The sequence below is a fragment of the Dipodomys ordii genome, unplaced genomic scaffold, assembly GCF_000151885.1.
Source record: "Dipodomys ordii isolate 6190 unplaced genomic scaffold, Dord_2.0 Scaffold1, whole genome shotgun sequence".
NCBI classification, from domain to species: domain Eukaryota; kingdom Metazoa; phylum Chordata; class Mammalia; order Rodentia; family Heteromyidae; genus Dipodomys; species Dipodomys ordii.
The window spans coordinates 8,804,858-8,826,339 of NW_012267217.1; the positions used below are offsets into that span (position 1 = coordinate 8,804,858).

At 32.9% G+C, this 21,482-nt stretch overlaps 1 protein-coding gene across 2 annotated transcripts in view; it reads left to right on the top strand.

Moving 5' to 3' along the window:
- Klhl1 (kelch-like family member 1) overlaps positions 1 to 21,482 on the top strand; it is a 249,553-nt gene that overhangs the window by 98,415 nt on the left and 129,656 nt on the right. For both annotated transcript variants that reach the window (XM_013028584.1, XM_013028661.1), the window contains one exon: positions 9,611 to 9,807. In XM_013028584.1, the coding sequence (XP_012884038.1) occupies positions 9,611 to 9,807 (197 nt within the window). The remainder of the gene's footprint in view (positions 1 to 9,610; positions 9,808 to 21,482) is intronic.

Genomic DNA, 21,482 nt, shown 5'->3' on the forward strand with positions numbered 1-21,482 from the left:
GACATGAGCCTCTGGCACCTGGCAGTTTTTAAGTTTTAATACATAGAAAGGCTAATTTTCCTTCTTGAAAATGGTACATATGAGAAGTAATGTGTTGCTGGTATGTATGTGTGTGTGCATGTGTGTGTGCATTCGTGCACATGTACACACTGAATTTTCAATTTCAGCCAAAACGGATAATGTAAAAAAAAATGTGGTCTACTTAGAATGATTCACTTCAGTTCACTACATTTTAAGGTTTCCATCAGACTGATAGAAGTCTCTTTCTGTTTATCTCTTACCTAATTCCTACTATTCTGACAACTTTGAAAATATACTGTGCTCATAGATGAAGAAGGAAATTGAGTTCTAACAAGTACAGGAGATGGAAATGTAAAGTTACCAACAAAGTCATAAGTCCTGTACAGAACTGATAAGGACAAGGTTGAAGTAAACAAAGCTGTCCATCTAGTCCTAGTATTTAAAAAGAGAGCTAGAAAATTAAATTTCCAAAGAGACATCCTTTAATCACATCAAAGAGTAACATATTTGTAACCAAAACAACAACAACAAAAACACTTTTGTGTGCTATTAAAGCTAATTAAAGCCTCTACATGCAAAGGAATGTTGATAGCTTCTGCTTACTTCCAAATATTTGAATGTAATAAATAGTCACACATAGGCACTGATATATTAAATGTTCTTCTTTAATATTAAAAAGTATACATCAATATATTCATCCTGGACTTTACCCTTTACAGTCCCTTGAGAGATTTTTATTATAATTAAAAGTAAATTATTGTTTCGGTTTTATTCCTACTTTAATTCAAGTGGCATGAATTATGCAAGCACACTAGCAGAATATTAGTTTTAAAGTTAGAGCTTTAGTAGATGGAAAATTCTAACTTTAGCATAAATGAGAAATAGAGCCTTCAAAATTGTTTCAGGTGCTATTATAATTACACACCATTTTAAAACATTAATTTAATTATTCCCCACATCTTATTGCAAAGACTTGCACATTCATTAAGAATACTAGTAAATATAGCAAACTAAAATCAAATCGGTTTTGATTACAATTACATTGCATTTTTTCTATCATTTTGGCAAGTAATCTGATTTGCCTGTCTGAGTGCAAGTGGTTTGGTGCTCTGCACATATTCATGTAAAATCAAAAATCCTTTTAAAATCAACTTAGACAAAATAATGATAGCTTATATTATGGAGTATGATGTATGTGTTTTTGTTCTTGTTATTGAGAAAAATATGCATAATACTTAACAAAGAGAGTGCAGAAAAAGATCTACTCATATTCTGAGATAGTCTAGATACCTACAGTGATGAAATTGCTGATTAATTTCTTAGTATCTGCATAAGGAAGATTTTTGTGTTTCTGTTTTTTCCCATTTTTTGTGAAAATACCGTACAGAGGGGTTACAATTACATGGGCAAGATAATGAGTACATTTCTTATCAAGCATTGTTGCCTCCTCCTTTGTTCCACTTCCCATCCCTTCCCATCCCATCTTCCCCCTGCCAAAGTTGTAAAGTTTGTTTTTTGACATAACGACTTGTACTTCTCATTGTTGCAATTGGTTCACCTGTATCCCTACTTAAACGATTTGTTTTTGTCCTGTCCCTCCACAAATTATACGAACATCAACTGGCACCATTTCATGCTAAATCTCTTAGGATTGAATGTAATTGCTTCTCTCAGTCTTATAAATGACTTTTTTTTCTTTTAATGCACTGATGTATTTATTTTTGGTGTTCTGATTCACCACTTCATTTCTCAAGGAAGACACAAGACATTTAAATGTTTAATTTTTAATTGTTTTGGTGGTATTATGGATTGAACCCAGGACCCAGTGCCCAAGTAAAAGGCACTACCACTTGAGTCTTGGGCTTAGCCTTCTTCTTTTTCTTCTTTTTTTTTTTTTTTTGCATTAGTTACTTTTCAGTTTCCATCCTGAAGCAAAACCCTGAGTCTTAGAAAATACTTTGGTGCACAGAGCAGTGTCACACATCTGTAATCCCAGCTATTTTGGAGGCATAGATCAGGAGGACTATTATTCAAGGCCAGCCCCAGAAAAATATTGCCAAGAATCCACCTCAATCAATATGCTAGTCCTGATGATACATGCATGTGATACTACCTACCCGAGAAGCATAGGTAAGAGCATTGCATCCGAGGCTGACCCCAGGTACAAACAAGATGGAACCTGAAAATAGCGACTCATATAACTTTAAAATATCTCTACATTGGTTGATAAGATGTAAGGATGGAATTGGATGCCATTGTATTGATTATGCATTCATGCATTTTTCATTTGTCTAAATCATAGAGTTGATTGACTTCTCAGGATTTTCTTTCATTTCTATTACACTTCCATAATATGTAGATACTTCATTACATTATGAATGAGGTGGTAGTGTGTAGTGCAATTCAACATCATTTACCCAATATTTACCTTAGCCATCATTAGGATTGATATGTATTTATTTATTATTTTTATTCACTTTTTATTTGTTATGGAGCTTGAACTCTGGGTCTGGGTGCTGTCCCTCAGTTCTTCAGCTCAAGGCTAGTGCTCTACCATAGCACTAGTAGAGCCAGAGCACTACTTCTGGTTTTCTGGTGATTTATTGGAGATAAGGTCTCACAAACTTTCCTATCTGGGCTGGCTTTGAGCCATGATCCTCAGATCTGAGCATCCTGAGTAGCTAGGATTACAGGTGTGAGCTACTGGTGCCTGGCTAGGATTGATATTTAAATACAAGTATTATGAGATGCACAGGTCAATGGTCATTCTTTTTGTTGGATATTTAAGCTTATTAAGTAATTTTAATAGTTTATGAGTACCTATCTAATAATTACAATTTTTGATCCAGTTACTTAGACTTATGGAATCTTAAGAACCTCAGATGTAAGACAGTATAGGAGACTTTCTAGAAGAAATTTCTTTTTTTTGATGAATGCAGATTTTTAATAATATGTAGTTTTATTGTAAAGATACTGTGCACAAAGGTTACAGTTACATGAATAAAGTAATGAGTACTTGCCTTTCAAGCATTGTTACCTCCTCCTTTGTTTTTCTTTTAAGGAATACATGAATTTTTAAATGAATGGTTTTACATAGTGTTTGAAATATTCAGTTATAATATTCAATTACTATGATTGTTTGAATATGTCTTTTGATTAATTTCTTCACATCCTTTGTACAATCTTTGATAAAATCTGAAGATGAAGTCTGAGAATTGAGAGGAAAGGATCATTTTTTCATAAACATTGATCTTAAATCCAATATCTTTGTTTCAGTATTACATTATATTTATTTCAAGTGTATGTTTTGAATCCATATACCTATCTAGTAGCAACTGTTTTAGGCCACATATTAGGAAATGTAGAGCTATTAAAATTGAAATGTGTCTGTTGGTTGAATCAAGCTCAAACTATGTTGTTCAGGTAATAGTCTTCACTCTTTCTCTCCCAAGATGTTTTATATATCAATTTTAACAGTGTACATTAAACAAAGAAACAAAAACCTTTTATAGGAAATAAGGATTGCAATTTACTGATACTTACTTAGAACACTTAGTAGCTTTAGTATTTACTTAACATATAGCTTTTCCTGGTAAACCAGAGGAATATGACATTAGAATTCCCTGTCCAGGTTTCATTTAAGAAACTATCATTAGGGCAAGCCTTCTTGCCTAGTTATTGAGTACTGCCAGGGGACATGATTTTTTTTTGTCATAGAAATATGGAGGAGAGACTTCTGTGAAAATTTTGGGTAAGATTTGTTTTCCTGATATGAGAGGGCTATTCATAATGGAATAATTTTTCTTCTGCATGCATTTTCTTGTCATAATCAGAAATCTTAAACCATATCACCCATGAGCAAAGTTGTAGAATTCCTTGAGAAGACAGCCATGTACACATGTGTCAACACTCGCAAATAATTAACTCTAAGGACACAGCACTTTTTTTCAAGTTGGTTAAAAGACATTATAAATCTACCATTACTCTTTGAAAGTAATTTGTAAAATCTTGGTTACTTTATTCATAGAGACATAATTTTTTTCAAATCTGACCTGTGTATCAGGTATTTTTAAACCACTTTTTATATCTAAGTACAAATGTGCACAACACATACACACACAGTGAGACAGACACAGATACATATGTTCTCCATTTAATTTAATCTAATAAGTCTGTGCCTTGAAAGTAAACTTTGTACAAAATTATGGAATTATTTTCCATTAATAGCATTCATATTTTTGTGAATTAACATTTAGTAAACTTGATGCTTGGCCCATTTTTACCTTTTTACTCTATACATTTGTCAAAGAAATGTTGAGATCCTAGGTGTATAGAGAAATAAACTATGCATCAGGGAGCTCAATTTGTGAGCATTCAAGCGCAACACCTTCTATTATTCCATTCCTGCCTTCTGGCTTTTGAAAAGATAACCTCCCATTGACTTATTTTTAAGTTAAAGAATGAGAATATTATTAGCTTCATAGTAAGGCAATGTTATAACCCCAAATTAACCTCAAAAATTAAAAACACTATAAGAATATTTCCACATGAAGCTACAATAATATAATATGTTTCAAAAGAATTAAAGGAAATAATTTTTATATATTTCTATCAGTGTACATTTAACAGTGTACATTAAACAAAGAAACAAAATCCTTTTATAGGAAATCAGGATTGCAATCTACTGATACTTACAACACTTAGTAGCTTTAGTATTTACTTAACATATAGCTTTTCCTGGTAAACCAGAGGAATATGACATTAGAATTCTCTGTCCAGGTTTCATTTAAGAAACTATCATTAGGGCAAGCCTTCTTGCCTAGTTACTGAGCACTGCCAGGGGACATGACATAAAGAAATATTCACAGTAAGGGCTGGGAAGGTGGCTCAGTGGTAGAGCGCTTGCCTTGCATGTATGAGACCCTGAGTTCGATTCCTCAGCACCACATAAGCAAAAAGGAAAAAAGCCAGAAGTGTTGCTGTGGCTCAAGTGGTAGAGTGCTAGCCTTGAGCTGAAGAGCTGAGGGACAGTGTCCAGGCCCAGAGTTCAGGCCCCATGACTGGACCCATCCCCCCAAAATTTTTCACAGCATTAAAAATAATTCATCTTATTTCAGTGTTATATAAAGTATGTAAGCACTATGAGATCATGAAGAATCCTATCAGTATGCAAATTATTTGTTTTTATGTATCAGGAAAATAAAATAAAAATAAGACAAAAAATGTAACTAATGAAAAAATCTTTATGGAAAGCCAGGAATTGGAGAAAGCCTGAACTAAAAGGCTTTTATCTTTTTCTTCATTTTACCCATTTAGGTATTACATAATAGCCTATGGGATGATCCTCTCCATATCCAGTGCATGATATCTATACATTTTGTTGCCTCTACCATTAGAAATCCTCTCCAAGGTGCACTTAAAGACACACTGTAATAGTACCTTTACTGAGAGATGCTATTCAGTTCAATCAAGTTGATAGTCAATACTAACCATCACAAATGGTGATGTAAAAATAAAATAGACACACTAATAGATATGTATTAATCATTTGTTAAAGCCATTTTATCCTTCAAATGATACATTTATAGTATTATGCTAACTATGTCTTTTACATGAATTTTATGTAACAGTAGTATGTTGAAACTTGCCAGTGATACTAGTCATAAATTCTGGATGTTGTATTTATGTATCTTTAAAATGTGTGAGATATATGTCCTCACAAAATAGTTACAGTTAATCAGTAACCTATGAAATATTTTAAATGCATCTGTGAAGTCTATTTGTGCATACTATTTTTAAAATTATCAGTGAATGACTAACAGAACATAAGCTGCACATATGTAAGTTGCATAAATTATTAAATATAGATGTTTGTGTATATAGGGGACATTCTATATCTTCAAGAAAATGAAATATAATTAGTTAATTCGTTTGATTTATGGGTATGCTTATGTCAAAGTTAGCTATGTGTATGTGTGTATGTTTAACAAGTTCTGTGACTTTGTATTCAGGACTTTATTGTTAGATTGCTTACTTGGTTCATACTTTACTATTTGAGTCACACCTTTAGCTGGCTTTTTGCCCATGAATTGAATAAGTAAAGATAGAATCTCAGACTTTTCTGCCAAGGCACTCTTGGAACTTAATCTTCTATCCTAGTCCTTAACATAGTCTTGGAACCTAGTCTTCTAACATAGTCCTTAACCTAGGCTTCTGAATACTTAGCATTTGGTGAGCTACTCAATACCCTATACTTTTGCCTATTTTTATCCCCACATTAGACACAGGCAACAGTAATATGACTTCTGTTTCAGCAAATTACTTTAGCTTTTCTAGGTTTTTAATCAAGTTAATCATATGGTATCTATTCATTGGGAGGAATGTTTTATTCATCATCATTTTGCACTCAGCACAATTAATCAAGATGTTTCTTATCTCATTTTTTTCAATATTGACTATGATTATCATTTTAATTGTATGATAATAAAATATTTCATTCAGTAGACATATTCTAAATTACTAGGCATTTTTCAATACATCTGAGTTGCTTTTAACATTACTCCACTGTAAACTACATTCTACAAATATGTATTCACAAAACTTCACAGTAACACCAACTTTCCATTCACTGGCTGCAAACGCATAGGAGTGGAAAGTTGAATAAAATGAAAGTTGAGAGTGCAAAACTGTTTTTCACAGGAGATGTGTGATTTCACATTTCTCAGCACCGATTCTACCAATAGGAGTCTTCCACATTTTTTAATATTGCATTCTTGAAAGCCCAGTGATATTTACAATTTCCATTCATACATCTTTTCTTTTCGCAGTATTGAGGTTTCAGCTTTCATCTTCTGCTTTCTACACAGCTGTAGCCACAGCCATGTTCTGTTTAGTTGTTGGTTTATTTTTGTTTTCATTTTTCTTATTTTTGTGATGGGCCTCACTTTTTGCCAATGCCACAAAACACATTAGTAAAAACACTCCAGTTGGCTTTCTACCACGGTGGGGACAAGAAGTCCACAACAATGAGGTGGTGTCTTGGGCATTTTTTGCTTAGGTACACTCAAAACACAATTCTTCTCTTTTCTGTCTCCTAGGTAGCTAAAGTCAGAATAGTGAGCCATGAATATCTGGAACATCATCCTTTTTGAAATACCTGTTTGAATCATTTGCCATTTTTATTTTTTCTCTTATTATGTGAGAAATCCTAGTGTATTTATATGGAACAGTTTATCAAATACTTGAAGGGTAAGCATGGATCCAAACTATGACCCATCTCCTTCTTTCTGTAGAAGTACTAAATGATGTAATTTTTCTGTAGTGAAATTTGTATAGTTCTTCTTTTGTTAATTATACTTAATATTTACTTAACATCTTTACGATCACAAGGAGTTCCTCCTCAGTTTATAGATTTACAATTCAGGTTTTAACATTTAGGTCTGTGATCTATATTGAGTGTGTGTGTGTTTTTTTTTTTTACATTGAATGGAGTACAGATTATATTACAGGCTTTTGTACAAGTATAGATAGTTGACTAGCTCAGAGGATGTCTTTTTTCTTTTATTTTAAGCTGTGTGCCTTTGTTCTTTTCCATATATTCCTTGTCCATACTTGACTGATTCCTACTGCTGAACTTTCTTCTGGCCCATTGATGTGCATTTGCTTAGACTAATACTTGTCAGGCTTAATTTCCTCAGCATGATAATGAGTCTTAAAATGAGATGATTTTATTACTGCCAAACTTTGCTTTTCCAAAGCTTTTGTTTATTCTGGGTTCATTGTATTTCCATAAATAGGCAATCATGTATAAAGTATAAATACAACTTACATAGCGATAACTAAATGTAAACAATTGATGAGTTTTGATAATTTGTATATAGTTTTCAATATTTTTATATTATATACATTTGTTTTATATAAATACTTATTGTAAATTAATATCACTTCTGTATTCCTACTGTAAAAAATATGCAGTTTTGCAATTTCCACAAAATATCTCCTAAAATTTGAATATAATTATAATAAAGGCATGCATTGCTTTTGAGTAAATTGAAATATTAGCATTATTGACATTCCAGCTTAGAAATACAAATTCTTTTGGCTAGGACAGAAGGAGAATAGAAATAAGAAGTGCTGAAGGGTTTTTCCTAAGAAGGCTCATTCATATCATCACAAGAGTCTACTTAGAGTCATACTAAAAGGCACAGTTAACTGTGGCAAAAAATATAATGTATAATCAGGAAAGGACACTTGCTCATGAGATGGATTTGAGAGGAAGAATTTGAAAATGTAAAACTTGTTGTTTAAATAAATCTCAGAGGAAGAACTTTCCATAGTAAAAATAAGTTGTTGAAGTTGTAGAAATGAAGGATAAAAAATAGGTATCAAAATGAAAGAATTGGCAAATGAAATATTTTAAAAGAATTGCAATTTAGAAGACAGAGAAGCTATTCCAATATTTATCTCTTCAGAGGAGTCTCTAGAAAGAAATAGAGGAAACAAAGGAAGATGATAAAAGTCATATCAATAGAAAACCTATTTCTCTTGCATGTACAAGAATATCATATAAACTCATACTTATCAATGGGGATATTTTGAAGCAAAATTAACAACATTCTTATATTCCTAGTAATCCCTATCTATTAGTATTATTCTGTGTTGTCTTTCAACAGGAATCCTGGTTTTAATGCTCTGAAATTATTATTTATTCATTCAGTGATCTGAAAATCATAACCATTGTAATATACCCAGTAAGAAATGACAGAAGGCAGAAATAAGCAATATATGTTGTTATTTTATACATAAATTTCCAAAGAATTAAAGTAAAAAAGCCATAACTTTGTTGTACATATTATCAGATATTTAGTGTTTATTACTTGAACACTAGTTAAATATCATTAGTTAAAAATAATGATTCCTTGTTTTGATTCTGGATTCAGGAATTTACAGAAACTTAATGAATTTCTGCTCTAAGTTTGAAGATATTCATCTTCAACCATATTTCTATTTTTCCCCGTATTACAACCGAATTACCACAATTAATTTGAACGGATGCAGATTTTTTAGTTGAAACTACATTTGCATTTACTGACTGACATTGAACATGACAAGAGCTAAGAATGGAACATTGCTTAAAACATTGGGTAGCCTTTTCTAAATTGTATTATATTGATTATTAAGCCAAATCAATTTCTAGTGAATGAGCTTAAAGTATTTAATTTAATAAAGCTGCACATGTTTTAAAAAGAGTTCCAACTTGGGTTTGGTGATGCATACCTAAAATCATGGCTAATTGGAAGACTGAAGACTGGTAGAACAAAAAGCTAGCTGTGATACCTTATTTCACAAAACAGTTGAATACAGTGGTACATTTCTATAATTCCAGCACAATGAGAGGTATATGGAGAAGAATTGTGTCCCAAGGCTGGCTCTAGGCCAGAAAGGAAGATCATAGAAAACATAAAGACAGCAAGAATGTTTGAAACAAGTAACTACGTCATAAGTGCAAAACCCTGAGTTCAAAGCGTATTATCACAGAAACGAAAAGAGAAATAAACAGAATTTTGTAATTCTCTTCACTTTCCTTTAGGCTGCTTGGAACTGAAAGAAGACACCATCGAAAACCTCCTGTCTGCAGCATGCCTGCTCCAGCTCCCACAAGTGGTGGAGGTGTGCTGCCACTTCCTCATGAAGCTTCTGCACCCCTCTAACTGCTTAGGAATTCGAGCATTTGCCGATGCTCAAGGATGCATCGAGTTGATGAAGGTGGCTCACAGCTACACAATGGTAAGTAAATTTAACATTAATAATGAAAGCTTTATGGTCAAGGGTGAATGCAACTGCTATATTAACAGACTGAAATTTTATAGATGGTATGAATCAATTTACCTAACTTCTTCCCTCATATCTATGTACATCCACTTCACTTGTAACAGTTTTCAGTTTTTCAGTCTTTCATTTATTCTATTCCATCAACACGTATTTTCTATAAATCCTGAGAACATCTGTATCTCACAAGTTGTAGAGAAGATTTTGCAAAATATTGTGTTAGTTTGCAGAGTAAATAGGAGATTCCAGAAAGCCTAGAAACACCTAAATAAGGGAACACATTAATGCAATACAATAACTCATCTTCATTTTATTACTTTCATTTTCCACAAGTTTTTATAATTCAAAAGTTTATATTAGTATTATGCAATAAATATACCTCCAGGAAACACAGGTATTTATATATGAATATATAAAATGTATTTTTACCTTTGTTTTTTTTCTTTTCTATGTATATGCAAGTGAAAAAGTTACTTGAACTGTAAACTGTAAAGTGTAGAATTTTGTGTTGCTGGCTTGTTTTATTTCCTTTTTTTCTTTAGATATAAATTTTATTGTAAAGGTTACATAACTAAGGTAATAAGTACATTGCTTTTTGAACAGTTTTACCCCTTCCTTCATTTTCTCCCACTTTCTCGTCTCCTGACCCCTTTCTGCTCTACTTGTAAAGTTCATTTCCAACATATTGTCTAGTGAATATCACTGCTGAATTGGTTTACCCTTTGTCCAATCATTTCTGTGATTCCCTTTTACTTCCCCCAATCAGATAAATGCACATAAAAGAAAAAGGATATAGAAATAAAAAAAAAACAGTGACAATGGGGGGATAAACCAAAGGAGAAAAAAAGAAAGAAAAAAGAAATATCTTTAAACAGTACAATTAAAAACCCCTCTCCATTTCTTGGAGTTCATCTCAATAAGCATCATTTTATATCGTCATATGCACATAGCTATTGAGACATTGTGATTCTCATTTCTAGAGCTGAAAAACAGTTTAAAATTTGATATTAACCTTATTTCATGCATTAGAAATAAGTATTCTAAGTGGGCTTACTGTGTTTTTTACCTGAAGATTTTTACTTGAACACAATTTTTTCTAGTGTTAAATTTTTAATAACATTTTGATTATTATTATCAATAGAACTATTTGTAAGGTATTACAGAAGTTTTGCCTTCCAATTTAGGTAAGTATTTGAGATCATTCTCATGGAACTCTTAATCCCTATACAGTCTGAATCCTCAGACTGTAACCTGAGTCTGAAAACCCAGTCTTGGAATTTTAGTATTTTTCAAACCATTAATGACAGTCAATCACTAAAATTCATTTCAATTGATTGATCTCAGTTTTAATATTGATTTAATTTTATTCTTTCTTTAGGAAGATTTGTGAATTAGATGACAATTTAAAGTAAAAAAGAGATTCATGTTTCATAGTTCTATTGTTCAACCTCTTTTTTTAACTGAAGTTCTAGGAGAGGATATGACACTAATTTCAAAATTCAATGAATGAACCATACAAAATCAATGCAAACAAATCCTTCATCAACCAAAATATCAGTGTCCAACTACTGCCATTTAATTAGCTACACATCATTACAATTAAATGCTCCTGGCTCAGCAACACCAAAGAACAGGATCTGTCCCAGTCCAGAGGGATAATGATCCCTTCTGGTCTAGTTGGAAATTTCTAATTTTTAAATAAAATTGTATTCTTTGCAGCTGCTTGGACTGTCTGACAATCATCACATAACTATATCACTGTTTTCCTTCAAAGACTGCAAAGTCGCATGTTCCACATGAATTTATATTTAGGAGAAATAACCACGAGTTGTAGCTAAGACAGTTCATGTTCTGAATGTATCTGTACTTATTTATCTTTGTGGTTTTGAATAGCTAATATGTTCAGTCATGTCTGATGAAAGTTTAATCATTTCAAATTCCACTGGAAATATGAAGCTTTAGTATTCTAAGCTTGCTTGTCATCAGTTTACAGAAGAAAATACATTGCTTAGTTATTCTCCTAGATTTATTTTCCTTTGGCTGCAACACTTTAAACAAGTGCTTTTTGTCTGATACTATAATTTTTCATCACATATTTGCTTCTGATCCTTGCATAATCAGGTGTGTGTCCTCACCTAATCTATTTCATCTGTGCTTTGAAAGTAAATCTGTTGGGCTATCGTTTATTGTGCTGGTTTAGTAGCAAACTGGCAGAACTTCAACTGCATTTGTAATGGAATTGACCTTTACATTGGTTCACAAGCAACTATTTTTGCCTAGATTTCAATGTTCTAAATACAATTATTTAAATGTATACGTGATCTTTAAAGTCCAGATTTGAACTTGTAAAGTGTAGTTCATGCAATCTATGTGAAATCTTATCTTCCCTTTGGGAATTTGAATCATTTATTTGGTGACAACATTTGATTTTGTGTGGATGGTTCCAAAATTTCTTCAGGGAAACTAATCCAATTTGGCAGTGGTCCTTGGGGAAAATACTAGAAAATTTTGATTGCAAGCCCAATATCAAGCAAAAGTGAAGCTAATTATAAAACATTAATTTAATCTTTATCCACATAAATGTGACCATGACAACAAAAACATCACTGAAGAAATAAAAGCATAGAATATTAGATTTCAGGGTAAGACCTTTCCTTAAGTTTGAATATTACATTTTAAATGCAATAAAGAGTTACCAAATAGATGAGAATAATAAAAACAAAATAAAAATTTATTAACCGTGTCATATGAGGAAATATTGGGGAAAAACAGTATATTTTCTCAAGCTGAATAAAAACTGTTTATTATAATAGTTGTCTTATTTTCTCTAAAAATAACGATGTTTACAATTTTATTTGTTGATGTAGGACTACAATTATTTGTTCAAATTTAATATTACATAAAAGCATACTTTTAGAATGGAAAATGATGGGTAGAAACCCAGTCTATTGCTGGAGGCCTGGTTCAAGTAGAAGTGCTAGTCTAGGAAGCTAAAAGTCCTGAGTTCAAAGTTCACACTGAAAACAAACAAAAAATGTACAGAATCTGTTTCACCTTACAGACTTAATTTTTCTCCTCTATTATGCTTGTTATTACTACTTTTTTTTGTTGGTCATGGGGCCTGAACTCTGGGCCTGGGCACTGTCCTTCAGCTCTTCAGCTGTAGCCTAATGCTCTACCACTTGAGCCTCAGCCACACTTACAGCTATTTCTGCTTATGTGGTGCTAAGGAATTGAACCAGGGCCTCATGCATGAAGGGCAAGCACTCTACCACTGAGCCACCTTCCCAGCCCCTATTAATACTTTTTTTAACAATCATCTCCACTATTTACCACCAGGATCAACTCTACCTTTAGGAAATTAATTTTTTCCATATGGTTTTGAATTATCATTTGACAATTAATGGCTTCCTTATAAGACAAAAAGCCATGATCCATACATAGGTAAGCTTGATGGTTAAGTAACTTCCAAGAGAGCTCTAGAAATATTGTTTTTGCAGACTGTTCCATTTGAAGATGACTGATTGGCAACCTCTAGATGTTTTTGAGAAGCATAGTGTCTATATAGAGTGGTTTCAGAAGAATTCACTGAAGGTTGAGATAATTAGGAGAGAGATGTCTGGTCTACATTTTCCACACCCTGTGCAATAGTTGTGAAAGCGTCGAGGTTCCCTATATACAACAGTGTGTGTGTGTGTGTGTGTGTGTGTGTGTCTGTGTTTTATCTTCGTTTTTCTTTCTATTGAGACTGATACCTTTTACATACTTTATCATCATAGTTTTAGCTTCTGAGTCTTATAAACCTGATCTTCCAAATCTGGCATCAAAAGTACCATTTACATGCTTCCTTCAACGTTAAAAGAAATTGGTGTCACATCACCTGAACATAAGCTGGACATTCTTTTATTTCTACTTTACTCATATATTTCCCTTGTAAGAATCCTCACTATAAAATTCTAAATAGTGTGTTAGCTTGCCAATTCATTTATCCAGAGGGAAAAACTTTTCATGACATTGTCTTCCTCATTAGAAATTTTAGCATTTATTTTATTTCTTGGAATTGCATGATTTTAACATAAATCCATCATGTAATTATTAATTACAATCTTTTATTGTTTATACTGTTGATGCTGTCATGTTGGGTATGGCACAAAATAACTATTTTTTGAGAAAAACGCTTGCTCTGTATCCAAGCTAATCTCAAACTTACATCTAACTGCATCTGTCAATACATTTTGAGATTACAGGCATGTTTCATCATGCCTTACTATATATTTTATTTACTTTTTTGAAAATTGATCTTTACAACCAAGGAAGAGGCAACAATGCTTGATAAAACATGTACTCATTACCTTTCCCATGTAATTATAACCCCTCTGTATGGTATTTTAATAATAAAAAACTGATCTTTACAAATGTATTAAAAGCTCTTTCATGGGAGAGAACAAATCACCTCTATTGATATTATTAATATTGGTATTTTTGGATGATTTTTGGCTGTTTCTAAATCACTCATTTAATTAATAAACATGTCACTTGCTGAAATATCCCTTGTAATCATTTCCTACTATACCTTTCTGTATATTATATATATATGTATATATTATAACTAGCTATATAATTAATCTTGCTAATTTTCTTACTTTTTTAAAATACATCAAGCATATGATTTCTGGCTCCTTGTGTTTTGTTCTTGCTTCCCTCTGCCAGAAATATTCATCAAATAATTATATCATTTTCTCTTTGCTTCATTCAGGTATCTACTCTAATGTTCTTTTCTCTGAATATTTTATACAAAGAAAATCTATACTCAAAATTCTATTTCCTTACAAATTATATTCTTTAAACTAGATAAATGGCTGCCAATAGAATTCATTGTTAATTGAAAAGTGAATATTATGTACCATATCCTGCCTGTAGTGTTCAATGTGGGAAATTCAAGATTGAAATAAATTGTCATAATATTATTCTTTGAGTCAAAATTAATATATTGAAGAAAAGAAAAATATCAACAAAGATAGCGAATATTTGTTACATGGTTTAGACACACATATACATATCTGGTGACAAAAATGTGACAGAAAAATCTCAAAGAAACAATAAGCAATTAATCTTGAAAAGCTATTCTTAATTGTTGACTTTGAATTGAGTGTAAAGAATGAGGTGGAATTAGGGAAGAGCTAGCTAAAGAATGTATAAGATAAATGGAAATTGATGTATCAATGATAAGAGTTAAGTAATAACATCTAAAGTAGCTTTGTAAAGAAACTCAAATAGGAATAGATGGTTGGAAGAAAGGGAAGAAAAGTGATTTATGAAGCCAGGTTACATAGGCTGAACCAAGTTCGACAGTGCTGTGAAGTCTTGGTTAAGGATTTGGGTTATTTTATTCAGTAGAGTATCATAGCATTGGCAATGGTAGAGAAAACAAAAGTGTACTTTATCTTTGAGACTAGATGTTAGAATAGCATAATTTGAAGAGGAAAATGTGGTCAAGAATAAGGTTTACTACATTACTAATAGAAAAAAAAAGAATGTAAATATGTGTGAGTCATTTTGCTTAGCATGTAAGCAGCAGCTCCATTGATAATAGCGGTTGCCATTACCAGAACATGCAATGTCACCAAAATATGTTTATACTGTAGACTGAGGATTATTCCAGGTTGCTAATTAAACAAGTACAAATTATTCTTTTGAACTCTCAAGACAAAATGTGCTATACCCATTCCAAAAATGATGAAACTATGAGTTAGGTATGTTAAATAATTTAACAAGTCTAGAGATAAAAATCTGTAAGAATGAGGATATATACATATATATTCAGTAAGAATGAGGATATATATATATATATATATTCTGTAAGAATGAGGATATGTATACATATATATATGTATATGAATTCTACACTATCATCAGAAAGAATGACACCACCCCATTTGTAATGAAATGGAAAGATTTGGAAAAACATTATATTAAGTGAAGTAAGACAGGCCCCTAAAAAACAGTGTTTATGGCTTCTCCTTCATAATAATTAATATGCCTAGGGTAGTCCTAGCAGATGAGCAGAAAAAGTTCAACCGCTATATACATATGACCATATAAGATGATTTGAAGTGAAATGAACTATATGACATGGACACAAGAGGTTTTGTTGTTGTTGTTGTTGTTAATGTACCATGCAACTTCTTGTTTCTTTTGCATTCCCTTCCCCCTATGGTTTATCCCCTGTTGTCACTGCATTTGATTTTGGTACCCTGGGTATTGTATATACACATCTGAATTAGGGAGGAGAAGGGGAACAATAAAATTGTGAGAAAAAGGACAAAGGAGGAACCAATTCAAAAGTGATATTCACAGGCAATATGTGTAAACAATCTGTCCAACTAGGAGTGGAGGTAGGGGAGGGAAAGTTGAAGAAAAATGTAGGAGGGGGTAAGAAGTTTGACAAGAAATGTACTCAATACCTTACATATGTAACTGTAACCCCTCTGCATATCACCTTGACAAAATTTTTAAAAATATAAAAAAGAAAACACAAATAAGCATTAAAATATCAATTACAGATACAATCAATGGATTATGAAGATTTTGTTTTCTAGAGTGTGTGATTATTTCTTTAGTATTGTTTTTTTTGCTCTGTTTATCCCTTTCTTACTTTCTTCCCAGTGCTACTAGTCTGATATAAAAAATATATCTGGATTTATGCTAGTGACAATATGACTAATTAGATTCTATTTTTTTTTATCAGTAGCAATGAAATGTGGGAGAGTAAATCCTGGATCATGAAGCCTTCCACAGCCAAAGTAAAGATAGATTCCTTACATCCCAGTAGCACTAAAGGATCCTGTTTGTATATCATCCATTTACCCTTCACAGCCATTAGAGCAATGGATTACTATATGGACACATTTTGTTAATGTGTTTTCTGTTCAGGCTTTGCGAATGCTTAATATTTCTTATGGTTTAAAGCTAAAATCATGCCTTATATCTGTGTTAATAGCCTTTCTAATAAACTGCAAGTTATAGTTTGCTTTATAGGAAAAAATGCAGTTTACGTTTTTTTTTTTTCAAAGTGAGGAACTTTTTTTTTTATTTGGTAAAGGTCCTGTACAGAGAGGTTGCAGTTGTGTAAGTAAGATAATGAGCACATTTCTGGTTGAACATTGTTAAATTTACTTGATTTTCTAGATCACCAAAATAATGTTCACTTACTCAAATTTTTCTGCAGATTATCATGTGATGCACTAATACTAAAATTGATCTGTCTTTCTTTCTTTCTTTATTTCATTGTTTTGTGATATTTCCTTCAGTGACTTATCAGCAAAAATGAACCAAGCACCAATTATTTGACCAGAAAATTAGTAAAAGTGAGGCACAGTATTTGTACATTCATCAGAAATGAACATGTCAGGACTGGGAAGGTGGCTCAGTGGTAGAATGCTTGCCTCACATATATGAAGCCCTGAGTTCAATTCCTCAGCACCACATAAACAGAAAAAGTGAAAGTGGCACTGTGGCTCAAGTGCTAGCCTTGAGTTGAAGAGCTCAGAGACAGGCCCAGGACCAGAGTTCAAGCCCCACAACCAACAACAACAAAAATGAACATGTCAGGGTGGAAACAATGAATTGTTTCTTAACTTACTGTGTCTCCAAATTTGATGGTTAAAAAGAAATGAATACCAGAATCGTAACAGTGACCATTCCATCACCACATTTTTACCATTTGATTTCTCCAAACATGTTGTGCTTTATACTAGAATTGTTGATGTGACTAACTGCAAAATTAGGAGTTGATTTAGTGCAAATAATATGTATATAGTATGTATAATATACCTGATATTTTATAGATATGCATATATATGTTTAGTTATGTTTTGCCTGATTGGCAACAGGATGTTCAGATTGCACTGGGAAAATTGTAGAAGGTTTTTTGAATAGAAATGTTACTACAAGTAGTAACTAATATATAGTCCAAATCATTACAGCTCTACAGAGTAATCATGGTTAAATAAGCTTTACTTAAGTTTTCAATACTAATTAGCAAAATCCCACAATAGTATATTTACAGAGCTATGTTTCTTAATCATATGACACTCAGCATGAAAATTTCATACCTAAATTCAAAGAGCATTCTATCAATATTGTCATCTCTTCTGTATATATAGGTATAGACCTCAGCATCATGGGACTGTTTTAGTTCATTTCTACATTGTTAGACAAGCATGTGTAAGCTTTGAGATTGATCACCTCCACTACAAGAAAAGGAATTATTTTACATTTTTATGCTTATTATCATCATGGACATGACTTCAATAGTAATTTACCATAAATGAGTTGTTCTTACTTTGTTTTCTTCATTGGGTTTTAGAATTTATCTTCCTATTTTGAAAGAGTTTAAAGCATAAAACTATAATTGAGAATTATATAAAATGACAGCATCCTAAACTCATATACACTATGTTATCTTTCTCTGTCTTTGTTTTTTCTCTCATACCCAGGGTCTGGATACTGTCACTGAGCATTTTTCCTCAAGGCTAGTGCTCTGCTAGGGCCAAAGCTCTGCTACTAGCTCTTTGGTGGCTGGTTGGACATAAAAGTCTCAGGAATATTCCTGCCCAGCAGGATTCAAACCATGATTCTCAGATCTCAGCTTCCCGAGTAGCTACAGGCATGAGCCACTGATGCCAGGTTATATCTCTTCTTTGTTTTCTGTCAGACAATAAATTTTACAAAGCATTTCATATACTAAACTGAAGGTATGACAATAAGATACCTAATAACATTTTAAGGAACAGAGATATTAAAATACCCACTAAACTAATTTACAGGATTTTCATGATAACTTTAAATCAATATGTACATTAATTCAACGATTAAATCTATGGATTTCACATCTGTGATAAGCCATATTCCTTATTTGATATAATTGTTCAAATGCCTTCCTGTGAGTTATCAAAAGAAAACCAGTTCAGAAAATAGCCTAAAAATGTCTTGATTTTACAGTCTGCAAAAATAATATATTCTATTTTTCCATAAGATAGAAGGAATCCAAATTTTATATAAATGAAGGCTTCATTTGACTATAATCTTCATATCATAAGTTAATGGTTTAGAATATTTTTATTTCTTACAAATCACATTATTATGGAACTAATTTCTTTTTATGTTCTCTTTTTTATTGTTTTAATGTCATTTCTCTGTTAAAGGCTGAACTTGTTCTTGAGGTTTTAGTAGTAATTTTTTTAAGTACAGCAAAAGATAAAGGAGTTGATTACAGTTCAAAGGAAACATGATGAATCAATCTTTGCCTGAGGGCGAAACCATTCTGCCACTGTTATACAAGGCTGGAGAGAAATGTTATTAGCTGTTTCCCTTTTCTTGAGTCCCACAAATTTTTGAATAACACTTCATAGACCTAGCTTTCTTGCATTATGTGTGCCAAAGAACCACATCTAACTCATTCATAGTTTTACTTCTTAGTCCAGCGCCTCTCTAATTTTATACACACAAATGTGACTGAAAAAATGAATAAATACTTGCATATACTAATGTTTTGGACTTCATTATGAATTTTTAATACTTTTAAATTAAAATTTAAGAATAATAGTTGACAATGAAATATATATTACAAACTCAAAAGTATATAGTTCTATTGATAGATTAAATGAAAGATTATTAGACTTTTCTAGAGAACCACACAGATATCCAGGTAGAGAGAACAAAGTAAAGATCATTGCCGGGAAGGGGGGCTGGCAAGACTCCTTCTCACAAGGAGGAACTGAGAAGAAGCACCAGCTATTGTCTGGTGTGACTGGTATAATAACCTATGAGGCTTAGGAAGAGCTAGAAGGGGCTAGGAGGCGGAGACCCCGGTGTGGACATGTGGGACAAGGGCTTCATCACTGCAGACTAGGATTTATGGTTACTATCCAAATAGTAGATAAGGGTTCCTGTAGCTGCCCAGACCTGAAGGTCACTCTGAGAGGCTTTTGTTGCTGCCCCAGAGAAGCTGCCATCCCAAGCTAAAGGAGGTTGGAAGTTGATTATTTACTGCCTTTACTACATGGGTCTAGTGTTGCCTAGGAAGGAAGCTTGCTAAACTGTGGAGAAGGGAAGAAGCTGTGGGAAGGGAGGTCATTTCACTAACATATATTGTCTTATTTTACTTTCTTATCTTTCTCTTAATTAAGAAGTGTAGATAAAACATTTGAATCCTTATCTTGAGGATCAGTTTTCCTAACATTAACTTATCTGATCGTTTCTGCTTGTCTCAGATATGTACTAGATATTGCAAATAAGGGAAACCATAGGACCTATGTTTCTTTGGGCCTGGCTTACTTCACTTAATATAATTTTTTCCAAGTCTTTCCATTTCCTAACAAATGGGGCAATGTCATTCTTTCTGATGGAGGCATAGAATTCCATTGTGTATGTATACCACATTTTCTTGATCCATTCATCTACTGAGGGGCATCTGGGTTGGTTCCATATCTTAGCTATGGTAAATAATACAGCAATAAACATAGTTGTGCTGGTAGCTTTAGTATGGTCTTGTTTGTGATCGCTCAGGTGAATGCCCAAAAGTGGGATTGCTGGGTCATAGGGGAGCTCTATGTGGAGTCTTTTGAGGAACTTCCATACTACTTTCCAAAGTGGTTGAACAAGTTTACACTCCCACCAACAATGCAGTAAGGTTCCCTTCTGTCCACATCCCCTCCAGCATTTGTTCTTATTAGAGTTCTTGATTCTAGTCATTCTAACTGGGGTGAGGTTGTATCTCAATGTTGTTTTGATTTGCATTTCTTTTATGGCTAGGGAGGTTGAGCATTTCTTCATGTGTCTATTGGCTATCCTTCTTTCCTCTTCAGAGAAGTTTCTCTTTAAGTCTTTAGCTGACTCATTTATTGGGCAGTTGTTTCTTTGAGGATTTATTGTTGGGAGATTTAATTTTTTTTGGGGGGGGTTCTGGTCGTGGGGTATGAACTCTGGGCCTGGGCACTGTCTCTCAGCTCTTCGGCTCAAGGCTAGCGCTGTACCACTTGATACACAGCGCCACTTCTGGCTTTTTTTCTTTTTGCTTATGTGGTACTGAGGAATCAAACCCAGGGCCTCAGGAATGCAAGGCAAGCGCTCTACCACTGAGCCACCTTCCCAGCCCAAGGGAGATTTAGTTTTTTGAGTTCCAGATATATTTTAGATATGAGACCCTTTTCCATTCAAAGGTTTTTTTTCCTTTCTTGCTATTGTTTCTAACACATTTATAAGATGATTTCTTTATTGCTTTGTATGTCCCTCCCCCACGATATAAATCCTGTTTTCACTGTATTTTGATGTTGGTATACTTTGTGAAGGGGAGGGAAAAAACAAATTGTTTAAATAGGGATACAGGTGGACCCATTCCAACAAGACGTTATGTCGAAAACGAGGAGGCAACAATGCTTGATAAGAAATGTACTCATTACCTTGCCCATGTAATTGTAACCCCTTCTATACTTTATTTTAACAATAAAAAAAGAAGTGTAGATAAAAACAAACAAAATTTATCCATACGTTTCCAAGTTCAATAATCTATTTTTATTTACTTTGTATTGTTATTGTTATTGTTGTTATAAAGGTGATGTACAGAGGGTTAT